This window comes from Halichondria panicea, chromosome 7 (assembly GCF_963675165.1).
Source record: "Halichondria panicea chromosome 7, odHalPani1.1, whole genome shotgun sequence".
NCBI lineage: Eukaryota > Metazoa > Porifera > Demospongiae > Suberitida > Halichondriidae > Halichondria > Halichondria panicea.
In genome coordinates, this window is record NC_087383.1 from 6,293,650 (window position 1) to 6,307,710 (window position 14,061).

General features: G+C 39.1%; 1 protein-coding gene and 1 long non-coding RNA gene across 4 annotated transcripts in view; one reads left to right on the forward strand and one right to left on the reverse strand.

Annotated features, from left to right (window-relative positions):
• Nucleotides 1-2,706: 2,706 nt before the first annotated feature.
• On the forward strand, nt 2,707-4,268 carry LOC135338557 (uncharacterized). The gene is made up of 4 exons (XR_010395569.1): nt 2,707-3,028; nt 3,138-3,238; nt 3,430-3,497; nt 3,918-4,268. It is a non-coding gene; the product is annotated as an uncharacterized LOC135338557 (long non-coding RNA).
• Nucleotides 4,269-4,698: 430 nt separating this feature from the next.
• The window catches only part of LOC135338448 (uncharacterized), a 37,129-nt gene continuing 27,766 nt past the window's right edge, over nt 4,699-14,061 (reverse strand). For 2 of the 3 annotated variants that reach the window (XM_064534580.1, XM_064534579.1), the window contains 6 exons: nt 11,163-11,249; nt 6,574-8,789; nt 6,392-6,464; nt 6,228-6,284; nt 5,683-6,032; nt 4,699-4,999 (listed from right to left, as the gene is read on the reverse strand). In XM_064534580.1, coding sequence (XP_064390650.1) covers nt 4,994-4,999; nt 5,683-6,032; nt 6,228-6,284; nt 6,392-6,464; nt 6,574-8,789; nt 11,163-11,249 — 2,789 coding nt within the window. In that variant the 3' untranslated portion in view covers nt 4,699-4,993. Of the gene's footprint in view, nt 5,000-5,682; nt 6,033-6,227; nt 6,285-6,391; nt 6,465-6,573; nt 8,790-11,162; nt 11,250-13,506; nt 13,793-14,061 lie in introns of those variants that run through there. The other variant, XM_064534581.1, reaches the window with a different exon arrangement.

Below are 14,061 nucleotides of genomic sequence, written 5' to 3' on the forward strand. Positions count from 1 at the left end.
CCAAAACTGGTGTGTGTATTGGGACAAATGTGGCACACCAACGTTTTTAGAGTGTATACTCTTGGTTTGAACACAGTTTAGAGAATCCTTTTACGTCACTGTTTGCTCTTATAATTATATAGACTATAGCTAGTACTCGCGTTCCAGAAGTTTGAGTTGCACTGAGTGCATGCAATATTGTAGTGTGTAAAGAACGCTGGATGGTTATCGGGCTTTTCCTGTTTAACTTGTAACGTCCATGTGGTAGTGGCCGGCCCGGTGACCTGAGATAATTATGTTCGTTGGCGATCCTATAGTTGTAGAAACTGGTAACATAAATGTATTAGCTACATACTTGAAGACTCTTATATACCTACTTATTTTTTCATTCCGATTCGGAACGTTATATCTCATGGTTTTGCATGGGCTATCGTCAATTGCTCAGCTGTTAGCAATTGTTCTTTCACATTGCTCTCACATTCAACAGTTACAATGTCTATACGGGAATTTGTTCTTTTAAAAGCACTTTGGACTCTACTTCGGCATGCACGAGCATGTATAATGGGTTTCCTGTAATAAGCATAACTGCTATTTGCATAACAGGTTTGCGAGAAAATAAAATGATGTGTAATGTACCACTCAGCATTATCATGGGAAATAGAAGTTATGCATACCTGATCTGACTGTATGAATGATGCTGATATCAATTTCAGTTGTGCATAATTATACTCAGACATTAACAAGCTAGTTGGTAGCTGATAAGTTAAAATTTTGAAATGCCCATGGCTAGTATTCTACAGATATAATAGTTGTTATACAAATCATCATAAGCAGGTCTTTATGCAATGGACAACCATGCACGGGAATGAGTTGTCAGGACGGATTGTCACTACATATATTATATAGTGCCAGTACAGAACTTTAACAATAATACTGTGCAAATAGTGTGCTACAAGGAGAAGGGGGAGCCCCAAGGCTGTCAGCCTGATGATATATTTTCTTTTTCTTATTATTCTCTTTCAAATTTTACTACATAGCGGTGGTGTTCAGTCTGTCAATTATCAGTGATGATTTTGAAATTATCATTTTGTAGCTATTATCGAACCCGATTCGTACTTATTATCATAATTATGCATGTGCTATTAATTAACGTGTGCCTGGCCAATTGTGGATTCGATCTAACATGCAGTGGTAATATCGGGATCTTTAAATCACACAAAAGAGTATAATTATAGCCTCGATCCCTATAGTTGTTCACCTATTATAACCATTATAAGAGCGAAAACTCGGCCTGGGATCGAGGCTACAATGTGCTGGGCTTAATAATTATAAAGACATCAAAAATATATTTGTATAGTTGTATACTGCATGATATAGCATTACCTGAGGTATAGCCTCTTTCTCAGCCTCGTTATCTCTATTTCAACATTGTTATAAATCGGCCAGGGACCACATTACAGAAAGTCCTCTATAATAATTATATTTAGTGCCGAAAGATAAAGTACTCCTCCATGCATGCCATGCCTAGTGGCTATAGTGCTTATACAGTACATATCTTGTAATAACTAATAATAAGATGTGAGAATATAATTTATATAGGTCGACCAGACTCTGATCAAGAGGGTCAAATTATGCTAATTATTATATACAATGTGCTGCCAACATTTCAGTACTCATCTCTCGTGTAGATGAACTGGCCAACCCTTTAAATGGTTTCAGTCTGGACCACCGTGAGAAGCAGTTGTCAGCTGGTACGTGTGAGTGTAGTGGTTAGTATCATTGTGTGTTGTGTTAGAACTCAAAATGTTAGTGATGCATCATATGAGGTCCGCAATAATTATACTAAGGTGGCTTGGCTATAATTATATAATGTTTCTTCTTGCATAATAAATTATTCATATTTTACAGTGGCCCTGAGGTAGTATACCGTACACACATAGTATAGGCTCGTCGTTTTATGGTGTAAATGTTCTGTCAACTATGTTATCGGATTCTCTTATTATTCCTGCAGCTCTATAGACTGACTGTGTGGAGGTGTCACGGAGAGTGAGTGCAGAGGTGGCTGAATTGAACTTTCAGCTAAAAAAACACTCATCAATTCACAACATCGATATATAAGCTATAATTATAGCTACGTAAAATAGCCTATCAAACACTTGTACTTAATTCTGCATTGAAACATGACTTGTATAGAGAGGTATTACGTTGTCCCTATATAGCTTTATTGGAGGTTACACTACACTTGGCCTGGCTACAGGCAGTACTGTGTATACTGAATAACCCATGCATGCATATATACATTCAAGCGCTGGTCTGAAAGATATACCACTCACTGCATGCATGGATATAAGTTATGACTTGGTGCGCATGAGCAAGCGAGTTATATAATTATATGGACGGTATAGTGTTTGTTGCTCAAGGATCAATGAAGTGCGTGTATAAGAGTTTCTATATAGGATAGTCATGGATTGAAATTTGTGGATTTACAAAATAAAATAATTATGCTTGCAAATAATTATGCCTTACATAATTATGTACTATTCAGTGCATGCAGCCTTTTCAGAACGAACTGTGTGTAGCAAAACTTGTCCATGCATGGAGTCTATAATAATTATACTTAAACGAGCATGCTGACTATAAAAAGGCGTGCCCAGGACAGCTCCGACCGGATGCAACGGGAAAATGGCGAAAATGAAAAAATGAATTTGCTTGAGTCTTGCAAAAAGACACCCTTGACTGTATAATGCACATTCTTTACATTCTTACAGTCTCCTTTTGATACGCCTTCTTCCGCGCTCTCACGAGATAGTAGACATGACATAAACTAAAAACAAAAAATGGCTGTCAAAGTTTATTTTCAAGAAGTGTTCTCAACCTCAGAAGAAGCCTACTGGGGTTCCACAGGAGCTTTGGTTCGAGACTGAAGATACCAAGCAGATCTTTGTTGATAGAATTGACAGTGCTAAGCGTTTAATTTTCTTGCTGCCAGAGGTTCATTGGCCATGGAAAAACATGAAGATTTGGCAAACTGATGTTGTTGTTGAAGAAGGTAAGTAGTCTAGTCTATAGTATAAAATTAAGTAGTATAATACAGTAATGTGACTTTATCAACCTGCAAGTGCTTTTTAACATTAACATTTCATTTTACATGGATAAAGTAACAAAGTGAAGTGCTGAAAGTCTGGGACAGGGAACACCTAGTGGGTTCGGGTATCGTCCAAGTACCTCCTGAAGAACGAAAATTGATTGTACTAGTATTGTAAATTTAAAATATCGCACAAACAGCAGCTGGGTGTTGTGGCTGTGGTGAAGGGTGACTAGTGACAAAATGGACGAGTGTTTTTTCCGTTCAATTACTAGTGGGTCATCATGCTCATAGCCACCATGACATTTGTATAATAACCTTCATACATAGAGTCATTATTATTAATAACGTTCATCTTTTCTCAGGTCGCTTTGAAGGACTACCCTCGCTTGTTGAAAGTCTTCCTGGCATCAAACCTATGTATATAGAAAATGTAAGTCTTACTACTGTATCAATTGCAAGCAATAATTATATCGTTACCTCTCTGGCCTCTTTTCTGGAGGAAGACTCACCGGCTAGGGGTTGGTAGTTCTATTATTCATTCCCACGTTATTCCTCCAAAGTATAACATAGACCACATCCCATGTACTCGCAACTTCCATCAGGCCTACAGATGTTTATACTACTGACTCGACTGACCTGTATTTCTAAACCTGCCTATTATTCTCACTAATGTGCCCATGATACCAGCATAATTCTTCCCCAAAAATTATGCTCAAAATTATGCCAGCACTACCAACCCCTACCCGGGAGAGCTCTCACTTGTTTGCACCCCACTCTACAACTCTAAATGATAGCAAAGATTTGTTTGATATACTGACATTAATTAATGCTGATATAAATTCTTTTTCAGAATCAATTTCGTCAACTTTCTACAATGCACAATGGCGTAGTCTCAAGTCTCAATGCCGTCTATTTATATGCAAGAAAGCAAGGAAAACTCTTTGGAAGAGTTCACTGGAGTAATGCTCACTGTAGCTAACCTGGAGCTGAATAGACATAGCCTTTTACTGTACTCTAAGCATTATTTATTTGTCAGCCATAATCATAAATTTTATTTTTTTCTTTTTGATTCTGGTAAAGAAGAAAACCCACCAGGAATGTATTCCCTTCCCTTCTGTGTATTTTTTTTTAGTGTTCACGGTGTGTATGAATGGGTTCTGAGCGCTTTTGCGCAAGAGAAAAAAACAGCTCGTTACTAAGGCTTGAATGAAATTTTCGGGGTCAAAGGTCGCGTCCTGGGCAGCTCTTTTTATACTCAAAACTCGCTCCGGGATCCGGAAGTGGCTAATCCGGTAATTAAAGCCAACATGCTCGTTTAATAATTAGCACTATAATTATATAGAATGCTATAATAGCTATAATTATTGGTATAATAGGTATAATTATATATATATAGCTGCACTAATCGAAGAGAGCTGAAACGCTCCGATCCAACTGATGCAGCATGCCATTAATTTTGCATTCTTTTCAGCAACAACCATGCATGCATTCCTACCCTTTAATTTGAGTTTCCCTGCATGTGATTCTGCCTGATCGACAGCTGTCTGTATATAATAATTATAGTAATGTTTGACATAATTATCCTCATGCAGATCAGATCGAGGCATAAGCAGCCGTGATGTTTTAATAGATTATCGTTAATTACCAACTTTTCATTTAATAGTCGGAACAATCACTTTTGATGTAAAACTTTTGCAAAAAACATATAACTGTAAATCTAAATAAAAGAAAAAGCTAAGTTATAGAGGGTGTAGCATAATTATAATTATAATTATACGTATAATAAAGTGTTCAGCATCAGCATTATAATAGTTAACTGTCAATCTAAATGAAAGAGCTAAGCTATAGGGTATAGCATACGTATAATAATTATTGTTAGTGTTCAGCATTAGATCATTGATAGTTAGAACTGCTCCATCTCCATCATCATGACTGTGTGCATGGGAGAACTCAGTTAGTGAATACAACTGCATGTGTGTAATGATTATATGACTGCATGTTAACCGCAGGACGATACAAGGTGAACTTTATGAACCAGTACAATAATTATTAGCTAGATAATTACCGTATTTATCGGACACTTCTAATTACCCCAGACATTCTTTTGGGCAATTTTCGTTGTTCTAATACAACGGACACTCCAGTGCTTTAATATTACCGACAATTACTTGAAAAGTTGAGTTTCATTCATAGACGGCAAGTAAGACTTAGAGTACTGCAGTTAGATAGCTTTGAGAGCTAGTTTTAGATAGCTATAGTGCAACTATTCAGTCGCACATGCACTGTTCTAATAAACTTAGCTAGCTCGCATGCAGCTGCTTGCTTGTTCTAATTAATTATTCCAGACACTTTGCATGCTCTATAAAAATCTGTTCCAATTATACCCGGACAATTTCCAAAATAATTATTTTTTGCTGTCTGATAAATTAGAAGATATAAGGTATAGGACTCAGGTATAGTATAATTATAATGGACATCTATATAGCTACATAATTTAGCTGGCAAAACTAAACCCAAAAATTAATAAGCATTGTAATTTCAAAAATGCACAATGCACATGAATTAATGTATTAATAATTATGGCATGATAATTATACTTAAAAGTGTGTACTTACATTCTGAGTCAAGTACTGACAGACTTGAGCAGCTACTTCAGTTCTATTCAGCCTCAGTAGCAGCTCCAACAGTGCTCTGAATGTGGCCTTGAAAGAGTAGAGATGTTTCCATATTGACAAGCACCTGGTCATGGCAGTCTGAGCATCGTATTGAAGGAGGGTAGTTCTCACAGTAGTTTGATCAGCGGCACTCAGACCCATTGCTTGAGAGTAGAGCTCCACACTGTCGAAATAGGCAGCTATGACTGGGACTTCGTTATCAGGGATCTCTCTATCAAGTTGGGCGGTATCGACATGGTACTTGTCCATCAACTCTTGAAGACCAACTCCTCCCTCATCAGAGGCTGTGCCTACAAGGAGTTGAGCATTGATATTCAAACTGGCAGATTATAGGGGATCAGTTGCAGTATACTAGGTCACTGCATGCATGCATGGTGTACCAGATTGGGTGTAAATAGCTAGTGAAAAAATAGCTCCATTTTAGGTATGATGATAATTATTATAGGAGACGGAATACTTCGAACAGTTATTATTAGATCTCTGACCAGGTTGTCTGACGTCAGTTCTCTCCTCATGATCAATAGTTGTCAGTGTGGCCTCGTCTAATAGGAGGGGAATACAATTATAGTGTAACATGCGTGTGTATAACGTCAGATATAAAGCTAATAGCTATTATGCATCTACAGTAAGTTAGTCTGGCAGTTAGTACCTGTGTTAGCTGTTGGTCTGGGGGCTGGTAGTAGATCATCACTAGTCTCCTTAGCAGCAACACCAGCCAGTTCCTGTATAGAGAGACCAAATCAACAAATCCAGTAACAGTAGGATCATTAAACATTTTCAACACAATACAATTCAGTAAATCAAAGCAATCTATCAATCCTTTCAACTCACGAGAGGGTTTCGTCCAGCAAACACACTAAGTGGATCTAGAATTCTTCTCAGTGCTTCACCACTGGAATCTCCAGTGTTGTTCCAGACTATCAGAACATCATCGAGATTATTGCACTCTTGAAATGCCGCGCTGGCATTCTCAGTAATAGCTGTGCGTACGATATCAGCCAGTCGAGGATTCTTGTTCCAACAAGTTACAAGGGCCGAGATGAATCGATCAGACAGTTCCTTGTGTGCTGGATTGAACAGATGCTGTACAATATTTTCACCGAGATCAGCGTACACTTCAGCTTGGAGCAGATCACTAATTGGCATGTTTTCAACACCTTTAGCTGATACGACACAAATTTCTTGGCCAATAATACTGTCAGCGAGGGACTTGAGATCAAAAATGTGTGTATTTTCCAGAGGGTAGGTCACACTGTGAGGAGGAAGGAGGGCCTCCTCAGTGACTACAGTAGAGCATAACTCAGTGGAGGTGTCAACAACTTTCTTTATCACAGTAGAGCGCAGCTTGAGAAATTTCATTGAGACTTGACGAGCTTGCATCAAAACAACGACCTTCTTCTTGTTAATGACCTCCACTAGCACTTTGACACCATATGAAGTGCTCCAGCAAACACCAGTCTTCCAGACCGAGCATTGACGTTGCAGAAAAGGGATGTCAGAATCTATGATTGGAGCAAGCCCAAGGGAGAGAGATATTCGAAGCAGGAGAACGTGGAGAAATCGAGCGTCCAAAAACTGGTTCTTGTGAGAGCACGACATAACCCAACCAAAATGATAAGCAAGGTCATCGCGATGCTTGAACACTTTTGTGTCAACTTCTAACCGGATGAGGGCAGGACAGAAAAGATATGACTCATCAGGTGGTACAGACTCACCAGCGTCTGTTCGATGCTGATTGATAAGACGGAGGACTTCCGGGTCTTCAATAGGCACAGCAAACTCGAGATTAATTAAAAATCCAGTGAGCATGTCAGTATCCAAGTTAGGGAATTCAGCAGCCAGCTTGGAGCAAGGAACAACACCAGTACTAGTGCTTGTGGAGAGTTGACAGTGCTGATCAAAATCTTCTGGAGCAAATATGGTGCCATTGACTTTACCCAGGAGCTCGTCTTTCTTGATGACAATGAAGCTCTTCTCTGGTGAGCTGGTGTTATGTAGGAAGAGGATGTGACTTTTGTCATTGAGCTGAACACAGATATCAACAAAACGAGGAATGGTTGTCGGAATGAATGGTACAATTTCTTTGTGCTTCTTGGAGAGGGCTTGACTGGATTCCTCCTTTATTTGTTGCTGAACTTGCTCCAGTGATAACGCAATCTCATTCTTGCCAACAAGGTAAATGAGAAACATGTGTGCATTTAAAGAAACAGCCAACGTTGATCGAATGCTGGCGCAAGCAGGGCCGACAGTAGCTCGCAATATCTTCATTCCACTAGAGTTGGAGTAGCGATTATCCATGGGAATGAACTTCAGCAGATCCAGGGTCGGATATCTCGAAACAGCTTCCAAAACAATCTCTTCTTTCTTTGAAATCTTCTGATCGTCAGTTAAGCAATCAGCATGGCTACCTACCACAATGAGTGGTGCTTTGCCCTCCATATTGGCACACTGGTTAGCAATGATGCCCAACCAATAGGAGACAGAGTGAGTGGTGTAGGTGTCATCTTTATGGAGCCCTAGGACTAGGAGAATAATGGGCCGACATGCATCGACGGTGTTCTTGATAATGGCAGCGTGACTGCTGTAGTAGACCTCTTGACCAGCAAAGTCATAGACCAACACATCTCCAAATACATGGCTCTTGAATAATCGAGGGATGATTCCGGCTGTTTTCTGGCTGACTCCATCGACTTCTTTAGGAGAGACGAAAATGTTGACTAGAGATGTGAGTGCAGTTGGCTCGTGTTCCATTGCTTCAATGAGAGTGCTCTTTCCTTCTCCACCGTGACCGATAACAAGTATCTTCACTGGGTTTTTCAGTGGATCCTTTGAAAACACTTTACCAAGAGCTTTGCGATGCTGGGAATATGCATTTTTAGCAGTAGCTCCGTGTTGCAACAAGAGTAGAATGATTTCCTTGTTCTCTGCAAGAAAGAGTGGTGTGTGTCCATCGTCATCTTTGATATTGGGATCACAGCCAACAACATCATTTAGAAGATATTCCACGATTTTGGTAACCCCATACTTGCAGGCAAGTAGAAGAACATCTGCAATGGACATGTCAATAATCATTGAGCACCTTTATGCAAGTACAAGTTTTGGTTATTCGAAGATGTCTTACATGCATGAAAAGTAATTGACCTTTGTGTTGAGTAATGTAGTATAGTCACCTTTACGACGTACATCAACGAAATTGCGAGTACTACAATAAACAGAACTTACAGAGCAATGGCAATAACCAATGCGTAAAGCCACGCGTCGTGTTACAATACGCCCATGCATGGCACGCCTATATTTTAAGTTTCCAGACAGTGACTTTTAACATAGAAACCATAGATTGACAAGTTAGAACGTCAATAACAGCAATATACATGCACATGTAGAATAATAATTATAGATAATTTTTTCGATACTATTATAAATTAATTATTGGGAGATGTCTGAAACACATTCACAGTGCTATATAGTGCATGAATTGAACCAATTACACTGTATCAGTTTTTGTACTGTAGCTTCTGTTTGAGGTGTTTATAAGAAGGAGCTCTGACTAGCATAATATACACTTTAAAGCCAGTCAGAGAGCCAGAACAACAGAGCCAGGAGGAGCAGACCTTTCAACACGACAGTTAACCTTTCCCGGCTTTATAAAACAACAAACATCATAGCTCTAGCAAAAAAGCAAGAGACAAGCTACTGTGGCTAAATAGAGTGAGAAGGGCTGCACATTTCAACTTCTTGGCCGACCACTTTATGCTATGGTCTGACATTTGTTACTTCACTTGAAAAACGTTATAATCCTCACTGCTCTTCCAGGAAATGTTTTTTCACCTACACACATCAAGTTCAATGGTGGCTCAATGATGTCCACTGCTGTACTAACTATAGCTAATTATAGACGAAGCAAACCTATACTGAAGCTATGTCAAGACTATATACATAATGATTATAATGCTCTTATAGTACTGTTACTTAGAAGGTCCAGGAACTTGGTTCATGCTCAGAAGCTTCTTTCTCTGGCTCTCAAGACTCTTTATTTATAGCTTGACTTGTGAAAAATAGATTCCTACCTTGCAATGATCCTAGTCACTGTCCTCTCACTGTAATAAGCATCGATATTCTCACTGTCTAGCTGCCCTAGAACCTAGATATTGTAGCCATTATCAAACGGTCAATTTTCTTAGCCTCGTTTCCAGGCCTTACTGTTGTCATTGTTCATCCATAAATAATATAGAAGGTAGCTAGCAAAAAAGAATAGACAAAATGAAGTAGCAAAGAAAGAAATGGGCGTACAGTTTAAGAAAGAGTATATAAAGCCTGGTTTGGGAAATCGCGTGATCCACAAGGATTATTATAAACGTGGGTGATATGTAGCCCACATGCAATCGTGACGTAAGGTATTCTCCCACACATTCAAAGTTAATAATACGACTTGTATTGAGACGCTGCCAACAAGCTACTGCATGCAAAGGCAGGGAACCAGCGTGGCCAGCTCTGATGGCAGTAGCTATATACTTGCTATAGATGATAATGATGATTAAGCTATTAGTTTAGAAATAATTATGACACAAGAAACATATAATTATTCAGTAGATATTCTATGGTATATAGAATCTAAACACACAATCTAGACTGAGAACATCTCCAGCACTGCATGCCCACGCTCCTACCCTCACACGACTTCCCAATACAGGCTCTCCTTTTTGCTAACTCTACCTCCAATTAATGCCGTATTTTGAACAATATTGATACAGTATAATTATTTCATCTTACCGTATTACTTGCAAGCATCAAACGTACGCAAACTTTGCGAGGGTTGATCAATTCGCAACAATAAAATCGCAAAACCAATTATTACTAGTAATCACACACGATCCTTATCAGTTAGATAGCAAAAATAATGTCGCATTTTCTGCTGCTTGGGCTCACTTGCAAAAGTTTTTCACCAGCAAAATATTCTAGTAATACAGTAAGAAAAAGGAGAGCCAGTGTAGAGGCTGCACTTATCTTTCGACAGTATACTGCACAAAGCGTACCACGAGGAAGGATATTAAAAATACTACGTGAAAGAGCAGCTCAATGTGCAATCTTGATAGGGGGGAGCTAAAAGTCACTTACTATAATTATAGTAATCTGTTTTTCAAGCCTAGCTATTCTGCAGCAATTCATTTTCTACATGACTAGTATCAAACTCGGCTACGTGCTATCCATGCAGTGAGTTTATAGCTATATAGCTTTAGCTTTAGATTCTATTCAGGCTCGTCATCAAAGCCAGGGGGTACTCAACCTAAAGCTATACCCATTGGATCCGCCACTATGCAAACAGAACGAGAATTGTATTCTGTACATAACAAGTGACAAAAAATATTCTCATAACCTCTACTTTAGCACATAGATGTATTAGCTAACATCTACTAACTTACCATTGACAGCCACATTGCACTCTGAGATCAGGTACTTGATAATGTTCAGCTTCCTCAGTGGAGTTAGCCCGTCACTGGTCACAGCAACTATACAGTGGTGCATGAATCAGACAATGTGACAAAAATGACAACCCCACTGATTAAGCAGTGGGCAGGGATTCATTATAATGAAAGCCATTGAAGTGTTTCATAATACACAATCTTATCAATTTCTTTTTAATGTTGGTCCCAGTCCTATGAGTCTGTCTGTCTGTGACGGACGTACGGCACGAATTTTATCGTGATTCTACATGCAGTAGCGGTCAATATAAAGTGCCTGTTCCGTTTAGGTAGTATGTCCGTAGTAACTTTTCTGTTTTGACACCATAAAATTAATTATTAACCCTTTCCCTGCTTTAATTAAAAGTGAATATTCGCATATTTTGTTTAAAAAATTTATAACTCATGAACCGTATATTAAAAACACTTGTAACAAAGTTGCACAGGTAGAACCGGACCTGTCGCATTCATGGAATCATCATGGTTGCCTAGCAACCAACCACCACCCCACAAATAACAATTGTTAACAAAAATTCACAATTATGTACACAAACAATATTGTATGATGTTACGAAGTGACTGAACACATGATATAAGTGTTCAGAATGTTCTCACGGTGATATGGCTCACTCAGGACTCAATCATGATCTGCAGAAACTTGTATTTGAGGTTCTATTGGCAGACGCCCTTTTCCCGGGAAATATTTTCTTCCCCTACACACAGGTTTACAAGTTCAATGGTGGCTCATGATGTCCACTGTTGTACTAACTATAGCCTAAACAAACCTATAGTGAAGCTATCAAGACTACAAATGCTACTCTATAGTGACTTACCAGGTTCAGGAAGATGGTCCACCTCAAGACAAGTGCGTCTTCCTCAGGATTCTCAGGCTCTTTCTTTTTAGCTTGACCTCTGAAAGGAAGCTTCCTACCTAGCTATGATCCCATTCACTGTCCTCTCACTCTACAAGGCCATAGGCATCGATATTCTCACTCTCTAGCTTCCCTAGAACCTCCCTGAGGTTGTACTACGAAGATCTTGTAGCAATTATAAAACGGTCACTTTTCTTTCGACAATTCTGATCGAACTGTACCTCGAAGCAAAATATTAAAAATACCATATGGAAGAGCAGCTCAGTTCGCATGTGCTGGTACCTGCAGCGTGTGCATAGCTCCAACACAGCGTGCACAATGATTTTTTGAAATTTATCAGTAGCCATGCCGACCATAGTCGGCTAAAGCGGGGAAAGGGTTAAAAGCGTCGCAATTTACCATACTGTTGATATTTACCATAGATGCATGCACGTTGCAAGTACGAGAACAGTGTTAAAAAGCGAACAAAGAGACAATCGTAGTCATCTCGAGTATTATTTTACCGTACATTTGCGAACTTTGCGATGGTTGAACAATTCGCAACTGTTACAATAAAATCCGCAAAACCTAAATTATTACTAGTAAATACACACGATCCTTGCCAGAACGCAATAGTTAGATCGTAAAGGGTCAACTTTTCTGCTGATTTGGTTCATTCGCCAAGATTTTTCACCCACAAAATATTCTAGTAATACGGTAGCTATAATTATGCTATGGCTCTGTCTAGCTCTAAGTCTATAGCTCTTGATCTATACAACAAAGACATAATTGTAATGCACCATTTCAACTTTTCATCAAAAAGGATGTCTGCAAGTCTCTATAAATATGAGTCCTAAACCCATGTTCTACAAGGTTAGAAAACGCTAGCTAGCTAGCTAGCTATAGCTAATGTCTATCTATACTGCTATAACTACTTCTAGCTAGCTGCGTGAGAGCTGCATGGGTATGGAACATTTAACCCTTTAACCGTCGGATTCTTAATTAACAGTGAAGTGAAATGTCTGTAAATTCTCTATCGGGTTTCCAGAGCAATAAAATGCCTAGCAACCATATACCAATAGAATGCCCATACAACAAGGAATAAAATGGTGCAACATGTGTTGCCATAACAACCACGGTTATTACGCTCAACCGTTTTTATCATTTTAAATGCTCGGCCAGCGATGAGATAAAATCCAAAAATTTTTTTTTATGGATCAGCCTATCATAATGGTATAAAGGCTTGACTAAGCTTGATTTTCACATCATATGAATGTAACAGTGCTAAGATATATATATCAATTTGAAGTACAATACGTACATGTATTACTATATCGGTGAACGATCTATGAAATTTACAAGCTCACATAAAGACTGTTCATTACTGCTAATTCTATATTTTAGCTATACTATACTTACACCACTGATATTCTAGCTATAATAATACTACTTGCCAGAGTCACACAGTGAGCCCTCTCCTGGTCTTTCACCGTCCTGGTCCATAGTGCTAGCGTCTAGGTCCATGTCATGCATGTCCTCAGTCCCAGACAGTTCATCAGCGTCTGGCATAAAGCTGGTAGCCTTTGGGAGGTATCCTACTATCCCCTCTCCTTCATAGGCACTGTTATCACCAGAGGAGACATCGCCATTGCTGTCCTCAAGCTGTTCAAGCACATCGGCACAAGTAAACAACCTAGCCATATAGCTATAAACTTCGTGCGGTAAGATGCTAATGAAATTTAACATAGCAACGTGGCTTGGAAATTTCTAGACTAAATTGCACGTGATTCTACAGCTCTTCCTCTATACAGGGATGTGCGTAGTTCGAGCAACTTCCTAAGTATCGCAGAATTAGAATTTCGCAAAAAAAGTCACTATTGCGGGCCACGATCGTCCCGTGGCGGTTAAAGGGTTAACAATGGTTGAATAAGAAAAAACGCTACGGTATATGTAGCGTATATATATATGCGTACTACGGACGTACTACGTAAACGGAACGGATACTTAAA